Source organism: Lepeophtheirus salmonis, chromosome 14 (genome assembly GCF_016086655.4).
Source record: "Lepeophtheirus salmonis chromosome 14, UVic_Lsal_1.4, whole genome shotgun sequence".
Classification (NCBI taxonomy): Eukaryota; Metazoa; Arthropoda; class Copepoda; order Siphonostomatoida; family Caligidae; genus Lepeophtheirus; species Lepeophtheirus salmonis.
In genome coordinates, this window is record NC_052144.2 from 10,121,750 (window position 1) to 10,144,082 (window position 22,333).

General features: G+C 30.6%; 1 protein-coding gene across 1 annotated transcript; it reads right to left on the bottom strand.

The window, feature by feature from the left end:
- Positions 1-44: 44 nt before the first annotated feature.
- On the bottom strand, positions 45-22,019 carry LOC121129525 (uncharacterized). The gene is made up of 12 exons (XM_071893452.1): positions 21,845-22,019; positions 21,694-21,777; positions 20,304-20,507; positions 16,053-16,257; positions 15,886-15,992; positions 15,746-15,819; positions 11,953-12,102; positions 9,609-9,642; positions 4,913-5,000; positions 4,718-4,806; positions 2,830-2,975; positions 45-340 (listed from the first exon to the last, which is right to left on the bottom strand). Exons 3-12 carry the CDS (start codon positions 20,469-20,471, stop codon positions 202-204), a joined length of 1,200 nt encoding a protein of 399 aa, XP_071749553.1. The 5' UTR covers positions 20,472-20,507; positions 21,694-21,777; positions 21,845-22,019; the 3' UTR covers positions 45-201.
- Positions 22,020-22,333: the final 314 nt, after the last annotated feature.

The following is a 22,333-nucleotide window of genomic DNA, read 5'->3' on the forward strand; positions in this document are numbered from 1 at the left end:
AGCGGGTACTGCAGTATGATTAATTAGTCCGTGTGGAGGAAATATTATTCATTGTTCTAAACTTATAATTCGAGAATATAATAATGTATAAATCCCATCTCATCAATTTTTGATTTAATAAAAGTTATTTCTGACGTGTGGATTCAAATAAGAATGTATACTGTTATAGGATAAACATAAATGTAGAATGCAGAACAACACTTAATCTTGCAAAGATCTACTACGACTTTTTTTGCGTCTTCCTCGTTTCCTCAATTTGCGTAAATTTTTGCTCCTATCCGATGCTGTACAGTCTCCATCCTTTATAATATCTTTGATCCAGCTCAACTTTGCAGATATTCTGTAATGAAAACAAAGTTGAAAGTTCATTTTAAAGTAAAAATTGTTTTTATTGAGTACGTATACTTCATTGTAGGCGATTGAGGGGTTAGAGAACTCGCTTTCTTCCCATGCTTGAATTTAAAAAATAAGGGTCTTCTGCATGATAAATTTTTTTAAAGATATTGATGCGAGTGCATACCAAAAATTTTAAATTGGAAAAAAAAATTTAAAATTAAAAAAGGTCATTTAACCACAGCTGTAAAAAGTATTAGCAAAGTTTAACAAATAAAAATAATAATAAATAAATAAATACAGGGCTAGGTAGCAAAACGTGGAGTGCTTATAAATACTTCAATATTTTTTCATTTTGAATAATAACAAAAAAAAAAAATTATTTACAAAACTTGTAAACAATGCCTTTGCAAACTTGATCACTTAATATGGCCACATTCAGCATAAATAACAGCCTTTAAACGTCACGGGAAGGTTTTACAAGAGTTGATGACAAAATTCCTTAGACAAGATGCCCCACGCACAATGGCTGTCTTCAGTGAGTCCAAATTTGAGCGTGGAGTTTTGTTGGGGTTTCCTTTCCTACATCAAAGTACAGTGGGTTCAAATCCGGGGATGAAGGGCTCACATTTCTTAATTATAATCCTCCTCACTTCAACTTCAGCATTTAGGAGATCCGAAAATTGCTCACTTTTGGCTTCTTCCTCAATCATGATGGCGAGATGACGAAATATTTATTACTGTTTGTTTATAAACAAAGGGTGGAAAAACATGAATGACAAAAATAAACACCAGACCTTCCTATATTAATAAAAAAAATGGACAGTCCACGTTTTGCGGCCCACCTTTGTAAATGTCATCTCGATAATATAAAATAAGACCCTGTATTTTGTCTATGCTTTGAGTAAAAACCGGCTCTGCCTAGGTCCCATACTTAAAGAAGGTAAAAAAAAGTACTATGTTCTAGATTATTTTCTTTAAAATACGAGGATTAGAAATATTTTTATTAGAACAGATTCCGTATTTATTTCCTAGAAAAAGCTCCACGGTAAAAATGGCCAAACTATTAGAATAATATAGAATATTTTGAACTTCATGGGCCCAGTTCCTTCTTTTTTTTTGCATTGCGGTAGAACATCTCTACTTTTCTCAGCTATATTGTATACCTCGAATTGATTGTCAACAGATGACTTCATTATACATTTGATTTATTTATATGAAATGTATGGCAAATAACGTTGTTTGATTGAGAACACATGTATATAGTTGATTCCATTATATCTACATATAAGTTTATTCTACTTAAAAGTTAAAAAAAAAAACATTTTCGTATAATTAATTATTGAATGTTTCGGGAAATATAAATAAGTGGTGTACAAGTTACAACTGTCGTTATAAATTGCATTACTATTGATATTTTTATTAAATAATATGGAAATTATCCAATAAATCTTGTTAAAAACAGAAAAAAATATCCTTTATATACACTAATGTTTCGCTATTTTCGATTTTTGGGCGATTCCCAGGAAATGTATTGACTCTAGTATTATAATTATTCCAAATATTTGACTCAAAAAGAAAGGATGATTTTGATGTTGTCATTAATCAAACAAAAGTTGTCAATCTTGCAATTGAGTTGGTGAGAACTACTTTATTCAAGTGAAAACGAGTCTCGTAATCAATAAGTAACAGAAACTGTTCAAATTGTTCGAGAACAAACATAAAATTCAAAAAGGCCATACTTATCGAGAAAAGCTTAAGGAATTATCAAATAAAAAAATGTTCGTATAGTAAATGATAATTCATTTTGCAATGATAAAGTAGTGAAAAAAAGCTTTGTATGACCAAAATATGCACTTGAATGCAGTTAAAGTCCTTGTATATTTAAAAAAACAACACAGTTTTAACTATTCTACCAACTTTTCGACTTTTTCGACTAGGAGATTCTTTGCTATTATTACGCAAAAATGTAAATTTAAAGAATTTAAATACTTAAATATTTTAAATATATTCATATTTGTGTCTATAATTAGCGATCATTTTTTCAGGATTATCAATATTATTGATTACCGGGAATCCTAAGAAGATCAATAATTTATTATCTCTAATTTAGATACACTATTTGATCCCAAAAAGTTTTATTATATAGGAATTAAATGGAAAGATTGGATACTTAAAATCCATGTGAAATTTTGTTTCAGATCAATTAGAAATGAAAAAAGTAGGTTAATTAGAGAAAAATAGTGGATCCTTTTTGTTGTAATAGTTAATTTACTGTCTATTTTTGTAAATAAGAGTTAAAATTAGATAGTAGGATATTTTGAGGTCATCCAGTCAAATCCAGATATGAAAAAAAAAAAAAATCGATTAAATTTTTTTTTCTCTCACACAATTTTTTTCTTCATAGACTACTTCACATTTAAGTTACACAGCACTATTTTGATTGTCACTAAAACTTTGGGAGCTGGAAACAATCCTTCAAAATAATTAAATCACCTTGCATATACACCCGCTTGATTATAGAGTGCACATCCGTAACCACGGCTCACAATTCCTATGAGCACAGCATATCTTTTCTTCCATGTATAAAGTGGTCCACCGGAATCGCCTGTACAGCTATCGCTTCCCCCAAAGTAAAATTTCTAGAAAGGAAGAAATAAGATGTCAAGGGTTGAAATGACTATTAGAAATAGGGGAGTAAATTTTTTAGCGTGCGAGTTTTCGTTGTTGTTATTTGCAATCTGAAGAGTGTTTTTTTTTTTAATTGCCCAAAGCTTATTCTTGAGGAGCGAACATATCAGTAAGAAAAGGATTTTGCAGAGAAAAAACTTAGTTTCGAAATTAGAAAAGGAAAAACGGTGGGTTGCGTGTTTTTTTCATTATTGTTCATTCTTTAATAGATCATCGTGGTGTAAACATCTCCGTCTGAAAGAAGAACTTTAGCCTATCTTTGGTGTAGGTTGCTTTATATGGCATAATAAGATACATTTTATTTTTATTTAATTATAATAATAATATTTTCACTGCATTAAAACTTTTTTAAATGTAAAAGCTTCTTTTTATAGTAGTAATTCATTGAATCCCCTTAAAATTATGTAACAGGCAGCTGATGTTAACGAGGGTATTAGCAAACGTTTCGTTCCTGCCTTTTCCTTGCACTCCTAAGTAATCCCTTCAACACATATTAGTTCTGAGTAATGTGAGTATGCTCATCAGAAAAGTGGAAAGTAACCAGGGGAGTATGCGGGGGGTGGGTTAGAGGGGCTATTGCCCCCCCCCCAAATAAAGCTATTTTTGCCTTTTAATATAATTTTTTTGTCATTTGGGCAAATTATACAGCAGAGCAAAAAATTTAATATTTGAAATTTTTTTCGAAAAAATTTAATTTTATGAATAGCCAAGATTTTTTGAAATTTTTTTCTAAGAAATTTAATATTTAAAATTTTTATTTAAATTAAATTTTTATGTAACTTACTATAGATTTTTGAATTTTTTTCCAAAAATTTAATGTTGGAAATTGTATTTTTTAATTATTTTTTTTTTTTTAAATTTAATTTTCTGTCAGTAACTAAAGATTCTTGAAATTTTTTGTCAATGGCTGTGGATTTTGGATATTTTTTTTCCAAAAATTTAATTTTCTGTTGGTATGTATTGTTTTTGGATTTCTTTTTTAAATTCTATAAAAACAAAGACACTCTCCCCCTCCCCCTCCCATCCCACCAAAGTATAATGGTTGTAATCATGACAATTTGAAGAATATTTGAGAGAAGATGTGTATATTAGATCAGCTGCAACCAGCCATGAAAAGAAAAAAATAAACACAAATTCCACTCCCTATCTATCAAGGAAATATAGGCTGAAATTACTTCTATGTTGATCCTCAATTCTATTCCGAGTCCAATAAGTTCTTATAATTATAACTCCCTAGCAAATCCTCATTTTAACTCGCCATCTTAAAATGAGCACACACGCACTAGTTAATACTTTATACTCAATTATTCCCTTCTTAAGATTTAAATAAAAGTAGCTTAGCTACTATGATGCTTTATTGGATCAGCTGAAAGGAGCCATGAGAACAAAGAAATAAACACAAATTCCACTCCGCATCTAGCCAGGAAATGTGGTCAGAAAAAACACTGATTTCCATCATCAATTCTACTCCAAGCTTAATAGAAAGGCAATCCCTCATTGTTACTCTCCGTCTTAAAGTGAGCAAACTCACTAGTTATTACTTTATACTTAGATGTCCACTTCTCCAGAATGGAATAATAGTGATAGGGACTATGGAAAATTAAAAAAACCCTGTTCAGATTGTCAAATAGAACAACCCACGACCGTTTTCTAGGACATATTTTAAAACAGTTCTATTCATAAAATGACTCACAGATGATAATTGTCTTTGGTACTTTAAGCGAACGTATCCACGAGATGTCTTTTTATAACTTTTAAAGCCTTTGTGTTCCTTTTTATTTCCTAAAAGACATCAGCAAACAAAGATTATTAATCAATAAGACAACTCATATATCTTTAATTCTAATGATTATATCTAGATTCTAAATATTCAAGTGTAATTTCTCACCTGCACAAATTTCAACGTTAGTATCCACTTTCATATCCTTTCCTGCTTTTTCACATAATTTGTTTGACATCACATAAAGTCTAGTTTCCTGCAATCAATTTATACATTAGTTTTACGTGAAATTTGATTTACCAAAGGGAATATTAAAATACTCAATTCTACTGTTCCCTCTTTTTGATGTCTACTGCAAGGAATGCTTGATCAGTCCCGGAACTGCATTCTTAATCAGTCTCTCCACATCCCCCCTCACCTTTCAGTCTTATTCTAATGGGTACAGTCAATTTTACCATTAAGCAGTCCTCTACAGAGTAACAAAATAAAGAAATAGCTAGGATCTGGCCATTTTTTTATTTACTTTACCCCTAGCTCACGTTCCTTCTTCTGACTTGATACGTCATGGCTATATCATAATTTAATCTTTTTGATAAATAAATGAAGGAATAAGTTATTCTATACATATGCTCCGTTTCCAAAAGGACAGGAATACAATTTATTGCTGATCCCTCGTCGCATGTCTGTATATATATATATATAATGGACTTTGTTTCTGTGTGTAGGTCCTTTATGGGTGCCTACATCATTAAACCTCGGAGGCTGAAATTTTGCATGGGTACCTAGTTTAAACAGGGTCACACTAAGACGAATTTTTTTTTTTTTTTGGGGGGAGTGGGTCATATAAGGGGGCTTATTCTATAATTGGAACACAAAATCTGTTTTTGAAGCTCAAGGAGACTAGAGAGGTTGTTGAATTACAAATCAAAAAGTGACTGACGTCTCAAAAAATAAAATACGAATAACTATGTTTTCTAAATTTATTCAAAATCAAAAAAATTATGCGGAAAATAAGAAATCGGTTAAACTTACAATTTTGTTTTTTCAGGCCCAATGAAATTTTGGATTTTAAAAAGAAAATAAAAAAAAAAAAAAACAAAAAAAAAACTTTCAATGAAATTTTGGATTTTAAAAGAAAATAAAGTTCTCTGAAAATTCGATTACATATAAATTTGACATATAAAAATTGATGTTTAACTGATATATCTGTCATTTCCTTAATAATTTTTAATTTTTTGTCTCTTTTTTTTTATCAAACGTCAATTTTTAAAAAGAAAGGCCACAAAACGATGCATTTTGAAAGTGCTGACTGAAAACATTAACGAGGCTATTTTAAGTCCAACACAAGACAAAACGAAGATTACAGACTGATAAGTATCAGTCTTTTTAGTTTTTGTTTTTTTAGACTGATCTAACACTACATACAAGCTTTCATTGATATATATGAAACCAAGATGAACATTTGTATTTGCACATAAAAGACAAAGAGTAATCCCAGTAATATTTTGGATTCAGAGGAGAATTGAGGATTGACGTCATAGTAATTCTTCCTCTTGCCCGTGTATATTTCCTTCTCCTCATCCCTTAATCACAGCAGCTTGGAGCTGATTTGATAAAAATTCGTGACAGCTAAACTGCACTCTTTGGAACATCCTTCAAATTGTCTGGGATACCATGGTCGGCGTCTTTTTTATACTTTCTAAATACCGTCCATTAGCATCACTTCCAATTGGTATTGAGTACAGTTAAATAATCGGTGAACTAAAAAAAAACCATTAATTTTCCAATACCTGACTTTAGTAATGTGTCGTTTAGTGTAGACTAGATGGTATTAGAAAAATAAGATTTCGTACTAACAAAAACTTATAAGACAGTTTTGTAATTGTTTCACTCAGTATTGCTCGAGTGCGCGTCAAAGATGAAAAATATGGCAAAGAGAAAACACACTATATTTTACATTTTGTCTTCGATAAAGACGAAAATGCAAGACAGGCGTCGGAAAAGTTGTATAGTGTTTATGGTCCTGATATTGTAACAGGCAATCACGAGCAACTTTGGCTTCGTTCCATTCTCGAAACTTTAGCTAAAATAATGGAATTCGTTGAGCTCCCCCTTAATGTAAGCACTCTTTTCATTGACACCAAGGAAACAAATATTAATATTTTTTTAAATCCCTTAAAAATGATGGATTTCTTTTTTCTACGCCATATATTGTTGTTTTGTTTGTCAAAATAATATCTGTATAACATCACCCATGCTCAGGTATTGAACTGTGAACTATCGAGGACTAACTGTAAAGGACTGAGAGAAATTCCTCGAGGACTCTACGCAACCAAAGAGATGGACGAATCTTAACCGAGACATTTGTCTCCAGAATAAGGAAATTGACAAGAATCTGATAGTCACAATAAAAACTCTGCACAAGAGGAGCAATATGAGCCAAACCACGATCAAGAAAGCCATCAAGGATTATATAAAATGCAAAACTAGGACTAAAGGGTTCAAGCATCTGCTCCCAAACAAGATGAGGACAATTAGGCTTGAAAAATGTATGAAGGACTTGTCATCATTAAAACACACAGGGGGCTTTATCCAATTTTTAAGTGATGCAAAAAGATCTTTACATTTCATGCAACCAGCAACAAGTTCAATTATATGTAAATATTAGCTGACATCTCTGATATCCACCCTATCATGATGGAAAAAGATGGGCTCTATTGTGTATTTGAGTGAGATCTGCAATGGAGAAGTCATACTCCTTACTTTTTCAAGTCAGGAAAGAAAGTCTACTCTGAGGTCTACTGTATTGTTCTTAAAAAGTTCACCGTGATCCCCTGGACGAATCAAGTTGCTTCTTGGAGATAATACACATTCGTGCCGGACTCAGTCCCTTTTTACAAAGCCAAGAGAACGTTGGCGTTGCTCCAGTCAAATTTCCACCATTTTGACCCTCTAATAGCTCCGACCTAAGCCCTGTGATTATTATTTGTAGGGGTGTTGTATGTCCTAGGCCTTGAAATCTTTAATGGCCAGTATTAAAAAGTTTAATGCCAACATAAAAATGAACGAAGTGGCCTCAGCTTACAAGAGATTCAGGAACAAGATTGAAAATTGCATCAATATGTAGGGAAAACACATTGAATAAAAGTTACTTATTCTTGTCTCTGCTTTAATAGTTAAATCGTATTACAAACTTCAACCCTTTTTTTTATATGATTGAAGTGAAGAAAAGTCTCAATTTATCACACCAACTCTGTACAGCCCAATCCTTTGTACATAGACACATTTTAGTGAATAATAGGCCTTGTATTCAAACTTCTGCGATAATTTTGTATATACCAAGGTTAATAGAAATACACCATAATGTAATCCGGTTTGCTAGAATTTTCAATCTGATGTATTGTGCCGGCTGTTGGGCAAGACAGACAGATTTTGACAAAATACGCAAACACTCATAATTTATGACGTCACTATTGCTAGAATTGTCGATTTAATGTATCGTACCGACAGTTGGGCAAGAAAAACAGATTTGACAAAACATGCAACCACTCATCTACTCTGACATCAATATTAAAAGCGTGGTGGTAGTCAAACATTGGTCGTACATGCGTTATCGTATAACCTTGCATTTCTATTAACTTTGGTATGTACCAAGAATGTTTATTATTGTTAAAATCTTCATTTGAATTATCTGTATAATTTGGCCATGATATGGCACCTTTCAAATAAAATTTAACAATTTCTAACTCTTTTATTGTGACGATGAGGTTATGACTTATTTCTATTGGTAGTTCATTCATAAGTTTCTGAACATAATTTATGGACTCGTCACCGAGAAACTACACTACACACAATCTCTTTTCTGCGCCGTTGTACTTTACACTCCTGGTATTGACTATTTACAATACTAAGTAATGAACTAGCATATCTAGTGGCTATTCTCTACGCTACATAATGGTATATACTTTAGAGATGCACTGGAATTGGGATTGTATAGACTATAAAGTACGTATAGAACACATTTTAAATTTGTAAAATAAACTTATAAATTAGTTTTAACTTTAATAAATAAAAAGGACATAATAAATAATACCAATAATTAATAATCATTTAGAAAAACAACAGCTTTATGAACACTGAATGTGAGCCTTAGATTATAAATAAGTTTTATTCACATATATTATAATAATTTTCGTCCGTAATCGGAGTCTCCAACTCAATTCCCTCATAAATTAGACTTGTGCCTCCCCCAAACTGAACTATAAATGTAGGCATAGCTTAAAAAAGACTCTCTATTTATAGAAATATAAATAATCTTTCAAAAGTTTTAAAGACTTTTCCCCTAAATTAATTTTAATTTCCTTTTTCTCAATAATAGAAAATCCGTTAAAAACAAACTTTAGTACTTTGGAGGATCATGAAAGTAGATGGAAGGTCTCATTATGTGTATAAGGTTATGAGTTTCTCTCTTATGGAGGATACAGGGGGAGGGGAGGGAAAAGAAGGACTTGGAGTCGATCCATAGACTGAGCAAACAGGCCGAAGGAGATCACATCGTAGTTATAGTCGTAATACTTTATATAATGAGATGTGATCTCCTCCGGCCTTATCCTCAGTCCACGGATGGACACTTAGTCCCACTCCTCCTAATCCAATAATATAATTTTCATGTCTCTTCATTTAGCGAAGTTATTTCTTTGTTATTAAAAGGTTTTGATAATTGAATTTCAAATGTATGATGGCGGGAAAACTTATACAGTGTACCAAATATTGTCAACATAAGAGGTGGACATGTGTAGCAACAGAATTCAATTAAATATATTTTAGAATTGATGACTAAGAGTAATTTATATAGGCTTCTTACCTGTAAAATATTTGTTCTATCATTACGAGAGTTCCTAAATGAAATCATAAGACGTAAAAAGATATTAATAGACGAGAAATAAAAATAGAATTAGAATAGAGCGCTTTCATTGACATTAAAAACAACATCGACATCTATGAGGCTCAAAACTAATATTTAAAAAAAATATAATATGACAATAAATCTCGATTAAACTCCAATAAATGGCTTCAAGAATAAAAAAGTAATAACTCTTTAATTAAATACTACTTGATGTCTATGATATTTTAGTTAAATCAAAGTAATAGGTACTGACTATCCCTACAAAATGTTTAACTTGTACTTTTTATTGATTGATTAGGTACGAGAAAAGTAGGAGAAGATCTGATTATTTCCAATCAGAGTAATTATTTTTATCAACAATATGGAAATAAGATTGTATAACAATGTAATAACATATTTTGAATACATTTGAGTCATTAAATCCAATATTATCGTGAGAATACCAGGTGGTCCATTAAAATCTGAACACTTACTAATTCAATAATTAATAAAGGTTGAGTGATTGAAAGAAATTAAATTTCGATATATTAAATCATACAAAATTAGTTTCAAAACAAAGTAAACCTTAGCTCTCTAGCTTACAATCATGTCGAGAAAATGACACTTGAATGTGATCGATGTATTTCCATTATTGTACTCCAAGCGGTTATACGTCTCCAGGACCACCGTTTACGCCCTCGACAAGTCTGAAATGTTGGAAAGGAAGAAGGTGTCTAAAAAGGTCAATCTTTAACTGTTAGAGTTAAAGAAAACATCCCAGACCAATCCCCCCAAGTCCTGGAGGGGCCATGCAAGATATCACGGGGTTTCACACAAGACTCTCCATAGAGTTATCAAAAAAGTAGGTGGAAAGAGCCTTGTGAGGGTGTAGAGGCCACTTTTGACACCAGCAATAGAAGAAAACTATCCCTCCTTTGCAAGACTCTTTTGAACTCTTTTTGGGGACTTTTGCTCCCACCCCTACAGCCCTGTTGCAAATCCACTTTACTACACCTTTTGGGTGCATGTCGAGGGGATTACCTATATCCGCAGTGGGTGCCAGACCTTCCACCGCCTAGAAGCAATCATTGCCGCTAAGGGAGGCTACATTAATGATTAAGAAAGTTCAGACACACATATATTTATGGTACTATTTTTTTTGAAATTATTTCGTTAATTTATAAATAATATCTTGTTACATTTTCAAATTCAAAGTGTTCAGATTGTAATGGACCACCCAGTAAATTCCTTTATTTGTTGGTGCCATTTTGATATCCAATACTAAACTATTTTCCTTAATATGAATGAAAAAAGGGGTTTCATTGTGCATAAAATTGTCTGTGTAGGCCCCAAAATAGCCTACATTAACCTTGTTGACGTCACATGAACACGCTCTATAGATATGTTAACACAAAATCAATCTTGGACAAAAATCAAGAAAGAAGAAATAACCAATTTCTGCTTTTTTGCTGCTCTATGTTCAATTTAGAGGATTAATCAGAATTGTTTGTTGATACAAATGGAAAATAATTTACCGAAAAATCATTTTTGGTTATTTTTGTCTAGTTGTTAAGATATACTTTATTAATTATTTAATTAATCAAGAACATTTAGTCCATTTCAACAATCTGTTAGTGAGCTGGGAAATTGTACACCCCAAAATTGATAAAAATACTATGTCCTTATTCTTTTGAATCTATATTGTATCACCAACACCTTTGCTCCTGAAGCATTAAATCTGATTATATACAATTCTTTATTTGTTTTGGTAATACCTTTTTTATGATTTATTCGTATATTTAACAATTTTTAATCGAGATTTAATTAATAGTTTTATTTCAAAGTCGTTCCTTTGTTTTCTTTGATAATATTTTTTTTCAATATGAGGACTAATGCATAGTACAATATTAGTTATAAAATTATAATATTGTAGCTATCATTGTAGATAATACATACATGGAACCTCATCAAAAACTGATGGGTACTAATTTGATTCCCAAAATTCCCCGTAAGCAATGAATATTTAAAAAAAATTCTAACCAACAATAAAAATTTAATGTTTTTACTATTGTTTTAATTACAAATCATATCTTATTATACTCATATCGTTAAGACTATTAAAAAAATAAGGATTTATTTTTTCTTTATGTGATATATTATTACAAGTGTTTTTAGCATTTTATATCGATGGAATATATATAGCTAAAAACTGTTTATCATGTAATTAAAAATGTTTTACTTTGGGTTTCCTTTATACCCAGTTCACTAACCGTGTTATAAAAAGGATATTCACTGAGAAAAAATCAATTGAAATGTTTTTTACCGTCGCATACAATTTTTGGAACACCATCCCCAATTTTGGTCGAAAGAAGGACGCCCATAATTTTTTCGCCTTTCCTTTCTCTTTTTATTCTTAATTGGACCACAAAATCCTGGTTCTCCTTCTACGGCGTCATTAACGCAAGTGGCACACCTATGTATTTAAAGGTAGATATAATGTAGATAAGGTTATACAGAGGAACATGATTTAAGCAGAAGACATGCTTATTATGAATATGTGCAAATTAGCTATTTAATTTAGTACAATCATAGGTGTATGAGACGCTTATTTTGGATTTGATACAATAGCTGCACTCCAAATTAAGGCAAATTGAAGGTATGTTACAAAATGCAGAGGTACGGTGCGAAAAAAACTTGCAGCAGGCGTGCACAGAAGTCTAGAAGTGTTTGAGGGATCCCCATAGAAATCCTTGATTTTCATTAATTAAATGAGTGTATAAAAAATTCAATACATTGATTTGTTTAATCGCACCATTTACAGGAAAATAAGTTTCCTCAAGATGGCCTTCAAAATCATAAATGAAGTGTTATGGATCAAATATAAGTTATAATGGATGTTAAACTTTATTTATTGATCTAGGATTTTGCAAAGTTTTTTAACATTTTGTTGATGAAAGGACATACATTTTAGTCCGATATCGGCACCTTCAAACTTTATTACTACGCAATATGAAAGTACTTTATCGTATATATCCTTTTTCCTCGTCATATACATGTGTTTAAAAGAAATCTCTTTTGCACAACACTGTATTCTGTAATTCCTATAAAATTCATTAAATTTTCTTGGTGTTTAAGAAAGTTGTGCTGTTTTACCGAAATATATTATTAAATCCCCGATTTTGCTGTAGGATATTACTTAAAAAGAAAATAAGGATATTCCAAATAAAGGATAAAACAAATTTAAAAAAAAAATATTCAATTGGAAGTTTTTTGTAACATACCTACCTTGTGCAACATTTGGGCTGAGAATCCTTTTTTAATATTTCAAAACACGTATAGAAAATGTTCTCTTACATATAAAAAAATGATCAAATAAATGGTTTTTGTATAATCATCCCAAATATTCGGTCAAAATTGAAATTGCTTCCTACAAAATTATCATCCTATAAACAAATATATTTTTTTATGGATAAGGTAGTTTTATATTATAGCACGATTATTTTGTCGGTCCTTTGATATCCTGCTTCCGTAGATTCCACTGTACTTAAAAATTGTGAAGTTTTTGTTAAGAAAAGTATTGAGTGGTATCAAATATTGGGAGTAGTTTGAGGAGAGTGTCCCACCCAAAAAATTATTCAAAGGAAAATTATTATTGAGGTGGGTAAACGGGGTTTTGAGAAATGTAGTAAAATCTATTAAAAAAATGCTGAAAAATACAAACAAAGCAAAATGGCTACTCGTCAAAAGTTTAAGTGTTTGCATTTTTTGATTTAAAAAAAATGATATTTGAACATTTTGGGACATTGATACCCACTTTAATTCAATCAGTGAGATTGTGAATTTACTGGAAAAACGGGTGTATCCCCGGAAAATTTAGTATCGTCTCTTTTGAAAGAAAAAAAATGTTCTGACCCCGTAAGAATGCAGATTTGTTTTCTAAAAAAAAGTCATCAGTAATTAGTCATTATTAGTTATTAATAGTTGATTTAACAAAATTGAAAATAGCGTCAAATTTGGATATAATTAAAATACTCTTATATCGACTGTCTCTCTGATAGCAAAGTTTACTTCCTAAAATAGTTGCATAGAAGAAACACGAAGAAGAATCCGCATAAAGTCAGCTTTGTTTTAACTTTTTTGGCATCAACTCCATAGGAATTCATGAGAATGAAGAATTCGCATAAGGATCTCTTCCTTTTTATATTAAGAAATCATAAACTGGCCCCAACATTTATGTTGTTACACTTATGTTTATAACATTCTTTTAAAAATGCATTTCATATTGCTTTTCAATCAATATGGATATATTTCAGGAGGGTCCCCTAAAAATAATTTGGCTAAAAGATAAGCTAAAAATCCTTGATGATTTGTCAAAAACAGAATTTAATCAAACATTGGTTGCCTCGAAGTCGGGAATTTCAAAACTATTTACTATATAAGTGTCCAATAATCTGGATATAGTCAATTTTTCATCTGAAAAATAGGATTTTCCTTTATCTGCATTTGTGTGGAAGTTGCGATTTCTATTCAAGTTGAAACATTGATTCTATCATATTAGTTTAATCTATTAAAATCACTTATTTATTATGTATTTACAACAAAAATATCTGTGTACATTTGAACTTTATTATGTGCCGCAGAATACTAATTCATTAGTCATTTTTATTTAAAAATATCCAAATATACATCATTAATAATTTGGACCATCAAAAAGAAAATAAATTTTTTGCATTATCTAAATTAGCTTCTTTTTTCATCCTCATTTATAGTTTTAACTTGTACAGTTTACTCATACAAGTTATAACTTGTACAAAATTGCAATTTGTACAAATCATATACATAAATGAAACTTTGAGAATAAAAAAGGGGCCTGCATTGGACTGTCTAAAAACAAAGATGTGAAATTTGAAACTTTTCTTTTAAAAAAAATATCGAAATTAAATTCAACTTTAAAAAAAGGCCCAGGGGCGTCCGCAGGATTATATATATATATATTATTTTCTTTGGGGCAGGCTTGGTTTTTGGAGTTTCCTTCTTTTTTTATTAATCCAAAAATTAAAATTTTTCTGGAAAAAAGAAAAAAAAGAAATTCTAATATTAATTTTTTGGAAAAAAATTAAATAATCCACAGCTATTCTCATAAATAAAATGGAAAAAAAATTCTACAATTAAATTACAAATATCAATTTTTTTGAAAAATAATTTCAAATATAAAATTTTTCGGAGAAAAATTTAAAAAATTCATAGATATTAATAAAAAATTATTTTTTTTGGAATTTAAAAAAAAATCTAAAGCTATTCTTCAAAATTTCAATAATCCAGAGAACTGTAGAAAAAACTACAATTTTTGGAAAAAAATTCTAAAATTAAATTTGAAATATTAATTTTTCGGAGAAAAATTTCAAAAAGCCATATTTATTCGCTGACAATTAAAGTTTTTGAAAATTAAAAGTAACATTAAATTTTCTAGTAAGAATCAAAAATTTCTTAATTTGGGGCTACAACCCCTGCATCCCTCCCCCTGCGGACACCCTTCAGGACGCACATTTACCTTTGCCCAAGACCTTACCCACATTAAAACCGATCTTGCTAACAGCTATGACATGTTATTAACAGTGATACAAATCCAGTATAGAAGGGATATGTTAAAAAAAAGAGACTGAAAATCAACATGGGAACCCTGACAATTTGAAGAATGTTTTATAGGAGATATATTATAATGTTCATGACATTTCATTAGATCAGCTACAATCAGCTGTGAGATGGGAGGAAGGAGAGAAGGAAATAAAATAGGAAATTGGCTAAAAATACTCTGATGTCGATCTCCAATTCTACTCAGAGTCCAACTGGGACTTTCAATTATAATTCCGCGATAAATCCTCAGGGTTGGGCTCTTCTTTTATGAGTACACACGAATGTTCAGGTTTTACTATATAATTGAATTTATTTAGGAAAAATGTGTTCACTACACAGGAATTAAACTGCTAAGGAAAAGAAAATTTATTCTTAAGATTACCAATTCCAAAAAAAAAAAAACCAGGCCAGCTAAAAAAATCACAGTATTTACATCACTCGTTATTAAGACAAGACAAACAGATAATAAGTACTATACAAACCAGCCATATTCTTTAGGAGATTCTGAGTAGCACTCGCTCCTAGTGTCGTCTTCATGAATGAGCTCAATTCGATCCTAATAGGAGAAATAAATATTCTTAATTATTCTAAAATGAAAATATAATCGTTAAAGTTATATTACTTCATTTTTGGTTAATTCGTTGTTACTCAAAGACTGTTTATAATCTTTGCATTCTGGATTTCCTGAGCTTGGAGTTAATGTATGGACACATTTAGATATTTTGATGCCTTAAAATATTTCATTGATGAAATAAATATTAGAAATCTATGTATGGGTGATTTTCATACCTTTCCACATAAAAGGCAATGAACATGGTTGATGTTTGACAGGTCCTTCGTCATTTGTAGTACAATTTTGTCCTTGTAGAAGCCCCCATCCAGACACATATGCATGTATTTTTGTGTCTTTAATAGATTCCATTGGAAGGCATATGGACATCCTATATTTATTGAATCGTATTTGACGGTCAACTTTGAGTAGAGCAATGTCATTCTGATGCAAAAGAAAAAGGATTTTCATTTGGTTATTTCCATAGTAAAAAATTGATATGTAACAATTTAAAATAAGATATTTTATATCCAATACCTACATTAGAGTGGCCCTTATATATATTTTACTTCTCTTGCTCATATGACTCTAGATACCTTAAATAAAATTCATTCGTACCTCCGCCAACGAAGTTATAATTTGCACCTATTTGTTTGTTTGTTAATCATCAGGATTATAACAAAAGTCACGCATAAATTGTGATCAAAGTTGGTAGGAAGGTTATATATGGTCAGAGTAAGAATGCATTCAATTTTGAGAGGTCAAAGGTCAAGGTAACAGACAACATAAAAAATGAATCACTTTGGAACCAATTGGGATACATAACTCAATTTAATTTCTGGAGGATATTGGACACTCTACTGAGTGCCCAATTTAGTTTCTTATATTATGTACTGGGCCAACCGTTATTATATACTCATCTCTAATATGTAAATTTTGAAGGATAAAAGTCATTTTTTTACAATTTTCCTATGAGCAAAGTTGTGGAACACATAATTAGCAGTCGATTGCGAAGACAAACATATAATATTATATCAGAATAAATAAGGCATGAATATAGCTATTTTCTGTTTAACATTTGAGGCATTCCATATGAAGTGTACACAATCTCACGACATCATCACATCACCGATTTTGATCAGTTTTAATCAGGGTGTTAATCTCGACAAAAAACAATGTGTCTGAAATTTTAGAATTTTTCGTGTACGAGAGCCCTTTTGGGAATCTCTCAAAGTAAAAACTTCTTGATTTTCTCTTTTTTTTTTTTAAGTTTAGCCTACTCATACGCAATGAGTATGCAAAAAAAAAAAAGAATTTGGGATCTTAATGGAATCATCTTCATTCAGACCTACAATTATAAAGGTTTTATTTGCCATAATGACTCCTAATTTTTCTTGAAGAACAATTGATGATTTTTACGAAAAATGTATTCTAAAATAAATGATGAACTAAGAACTGTAAGTGTATGAAGTAAAAATATGAAGAAGGATCTATGACTTAAGTGGGAAATGAAAAGAAATTGACGTCGATGGACTTTCATGTCTATCCCTTCCACTTTGTTCCCTTCATAATAAAGATTCACTGTACAAAATGTTTTTGAGTTTAATTAATATTTAATGGTGTCCACCACTCATTAATGTTTTACTGTATATAAGCAAATTTTACATTGTTTCTTATAACATTAAGTTACCAAATTTGTCTGTGAGCATAAATAAACTCTATGGCAATACTAATACTTCTATTGGGTAATTAGTTTTGTAGTTTCAATATTTCATCCTTTTTAATCATCAATTAGTTAATTTAATATTCATTGAATTACAAAGTACTGGATGCAACGTGGAAATATGAATTATAGGCTAATTGAGAGGTTCTGGTGAGTTTTTCAGGGGCAGACTTAAATAAATAGGCAAGTTTTCATAACACTCTGTATAATTCTCATTTGTTTATCTCTTTTTCAGTTATCAAGAAAATGGCGCCTGAACATGACACTTGCACGAAAATCCGTACGCTTCTTGATGTAGCAAATAAAATGTGGAGGCTCACTTCCTCCCGTGGGTTTGGTCTAACTTCTTGGATGATAGTGTGGTCCTGCCTGCACTGCCAATGATGCCCAAAGATTATTGAACAATTTTATCAATTTGTTACCAAAAGAAATATGGTCCCGGAATTCAACTGATGGGGGGGGGGCTACATAAAAGGTTAGATGAGGCAATATAGCAATACAACTGGTCTTAAAATATTTTTTTGTTACATGTCTAGAGGCTAGAAATATATATCTCTTTAAAGTTAAAAGTATTCATTGTTTGGATTTCAAAGTTGCACCCGGTAATTTATCTACAAAATGAATTTGATGCATTATTCTCTTTTTGATAGTGGTAACATTTTATTTTATTCCATTTATTATTTGTCTTGAAAATAGTTACATCAGCAAATATTAAGAAATTAACAATTTTAGTTAAAAGTTTAAGAGCAAAGGATCACCTTTGAACGTTGCTCAAATGGCCCAATTTTTGGTACAGGAATACTTTTTTACTAATAGAACTAATTGAAATGGTGAGATAATGGAAATAAAAAGTCTTTTTTAAGGACACAATAAGAGCAACCCTATCTATATTAATAAGGATGTACCTTCAAAAATTTTAATTAAACTACGCATCAGTTATTTTATTACTCAATTAAAATTAATAAGATCTTAACTATCTGTGTGTGGATATTTGATTTAAATTAGTGATAAAATGTGTAAGATTCAAATTGAGAAAAGTGGTCAAATTTGACATTTCATTAAAAAAAATGTTCTTTTAATTTAATATAATTCTGATCAAAATTGTTCAAATACGGTTTTCATGTGAGTATAAAGATGACGACAATTTTAAGCAAAACTATCTCTTCCATGTCTTCCCCAAAACTCCGTAACAAACAATATTTTATGAGAGGTAAAGCAATTATTTCTTACACCATTTTACCTATTAAATGACTGAAATTTCGATGAGAAAGTTTTTAATGATGAGCTTTAGTTAATGAGGGTTGCAACTTAATATTCAGTTCAAGAAACTTATATACAATCCTATTAAAATTATATTTTTTAAATAAAAAATACAAAAGTCAACAATTTTTTTAAATTTTTGATCCATTAGTTTTTTGCTACTACGAAAATTATAGTACATCAATTTAATATAATTAATAGAAACTATTTTGAAATTGGCCTTGAAAAAAATATTTAAGACTAAACCGGAAAAAAATGGTCTCTGACCGAGTGTCAACAATAATAGATACAGTCTTCCACGAGCGTTGAATATTTTGAAACTCTATATCCAAAGTACACGGACAATTATTATTATATATATATATATTATTATTTACTTATCGAGTGTTAACTAAAAATTTACTCACTCATACAATTCAAAAATCTGAGGTTGTTAGTGACAGATTTAAATAATGTCGGTGCTACCAAGGTTAATAAAGATACAAGGTTATACCATAACGCGTGTACGACTAATGTTTGACTTCCAACCCGCTTTTAATATTGAGGTTATTGTAAATGAATGGTAGCGTGTTTTGTCAAAATCTCTTTTTCTTGACTAGCAGTCGGTAAGATACATAAAATTGAAAATTCTAGCAATAGTGATGTCATAGACTATGAGTGGTTGTGTGTTTTGTCCAAATCTGTCTGTCTTGTCCAGCAATCAGTTCAATACACCGGATAAAAAATTCTAGCAAGCACGATTACATGATGGTCTAACCTTCTATTTTTATTAACCTATAATTTTACAGATACGTTTTTATTAGGTGCAAAAAAATAGATTTTTAATTGAGTATTGGATTTGTAGATAAAATAAAGTTTGTAAATTCGTTGGCATATAAATATGATACATTATAATTGATGTTTAACTCAAAATATCTGTCATGTCCTGATTAATTTTGGAGTTTTTTTTTTTTTTCTCCTTTTCATCAAAAGTCAATTTTCATTTTCTTAAAAAGAAGAAATACCACAAAACGATGCATTTTGGACATAAAATATTAGACACAAACAGCATAATGTGGTAGTTTAGATTTCTGCATGATTTTTTTCAAAACTTTTGCAATATTTGCAAAAATGAACGAGTTATCGATTTTTATTTTTCCCACGACATAATTCTCTAAAACTATTGTGTTTTTGCATGTATGACACAATTTTGGTTTCAATTTGACAAATTTTCGACAGAAATAAAAGATAGACTTCTGATCTAGAAAATATTTTTCATGCATATATGATTGTATGTTATTTGAAGTTCATAACACATTAATTTTTTTAAATTCATAACAGTATATATCTTATAAATATATAATATATTAGCGGTTTATTAATATACCTGCCCGTACTGAAGGGGTCTAGGTATTGAGAAGAAACAACATTGACTATTGTGAATGTAACTTCCCGCTCCCTCCTTGCCCCGTGCAACGCCGTCTAACCCTCTGCTAGGACGTTATTATTATTAATCAAATTTACTTACATGAAAATTAGATGGTGTATAACTGGGATATATAACAATTTCATCAATATGAAATATATTTTTCTTGTTGTAGAATCTTCTCGAAATATCATGCTGACCCAAATATGCAGTAACAATGGATTTGTTAAAGTTGATCTTGGTTTCTATTCCATAGGTGCATGGATTCATTGCACAAAAGCAGTGAGCTGCGCTAATGATCCAGAACTATTAAGAGTCGGATTATAAGGTAAGGGAACTAAACCTTCAAATGGCTTCAGAAATTCATTTGAAGGGGACATTCACAAACCACGTAGCCGCGTAAGCGGAGGAAGTAAGGCTTATAACCAAGAAGAAGGGGTGGGAGCTTAGGTTAACTTTAAAAAACGCAAATTTGAACCCAGATGGCATAAATGACGTCATAAGAATAGGAAACGTCACTTTTGTAGAAATATAAAGAAATTTTTGTTTTTCTAAAAAACATCATTCTTTCAAAAAGGCCACCAGAGTTTAACTTTAAAAAAACGTGATTCTAAACTCCACAGGAGGGGGGAGGGGGAGATCAGTAAAAGTAATCTTATTAAAGAACAAAGTAGTAGTTTATGAATGACCCCAAATGTAAGCAAGTACAAATGTGCTAGAGGTGAAACAAGGATAGTAATAATATGTAATACGTCAGCATAAAAACAATCTTAAACATAAATCAAGAATAGAAGAAAATTAATTGCTTCATATATACAAAGAGCATATAGACATATTTCTGTCAATGATGGCCTTTGTATTCAATTTTTTTGGGAAAAGTTGGAATATTCAATAATTTTAACTATAGTTTAGAGCCTGTATTTGATTTTAGACATTTATAGGCCCAAATATGGCCTTTCAAATAAAATATATAACAACTTTTTATTTTCTATCGTACAAGGGCGTGCGCAGGGGTGGACTGGAAGGACTATAATCCCTCCCATAAAAAAAAAAATAAAGGAATTTTTACTTTTCACTAGAAAGTTTAATATTTTAATTAAATTTAGTAATTGGAATTTCAATTCATTTTTGAAATCTTTTTTCCAAAAAGTAATAATTTTCTGTAAGTTTAATATTTGAAAAAAAAAATTCAAATTTTTTTTTTGAAAAGATTTAATTTTTTAAATATTTTTTCATAAAAAATGTATATTTCTGGATTTAAAAAAATATATATATAATCATTACATATAATCCTGTGTACGCACCTGAATATAGATTTAGTTCTTGGGGCTGTACTTGAATCTGTAACCCTCTAGTACATTGTACAAAGATATTTCATAGGGCTTTAGTAAAAAACCCTCACAAAACATGGGTCATATTTATTCTAGAAATAAGCCTTTTGAATTGAATAATTATTTAGTTTCCTTATTCAGAATAGCTCCTCCACAAATACCACTTCCTTCAATATTCAAAAACACCATCCATGGTCGGACATTGGGCTCATAACCATTCACTATTCGGTTTTCGATCCACCTCTCTTACTCATGAAAGGATGGAAGGCATTTTGTCCTTAAATTCATTAGAAGATATTGTTAATTACTTACTCTCCCGTTTCTTGGTTGACTTATGTTCCCCCTTCTTTCCACGGCCACAAACACATCCCGCCTCAGTTATTTCCCCCTCAAGAATGAAAGTAATGAAATAAATTACAAAAATGGCTATTAATAAATCACTTAAAGCTTTCATCTTTCATCTAACTTGTCAAAGTGGAAATGAATTGTAAGTGGAAATAACGGGATAAGCATTTTTTTTTTTATTCGTCTAATGACGTCCGTTACCTATATTTAATCATCTCATAAAATAAAAGTATTAAATTACGGAGGTAGAAGTACGTAGTACATACATGATATATCTACTTACATGATTATAAAAAAAATGCATTTGTGATGGATTGAAGGTATCTGCATCCGTGTTGACAAAAAAACATGGAATATCCCATTCTGTGCGTGTACCTGCAGCTTGAAAATGTGGAAAATAGCACCTTTACAATCTGATTTTACATTCAAGTAGTGTACGGTTGCGGGGACGTCCGC

What these genes read in the sequence shown, in the direction of transcription:
- LOC121129525 (XM_071893452.1), bottom strand. Translation starts at nt 20,471, where the DNA reads ATGAATCCATGCACCTATGGAATAGAAACCAAGATCAACTTTAACAAA. An exon ending in ATAGAACAAATATTTTACAG is followed by an intron (nt 5,001 to 9,608) that starts GTAAGAAGCCTA and finishes AATTGATTGCAG; the next exon opens with GAAACTAGACTTTATGTGAT. An exon ending in TAACGTTGAAATTTGTGCAG is followed by an intron (nt 4,807 to 4,912) that starts GTGAGAAATTAC and finishes GATGTCTTTTAG; the next exon opens with GAAATAAAAAGGAACACAAA.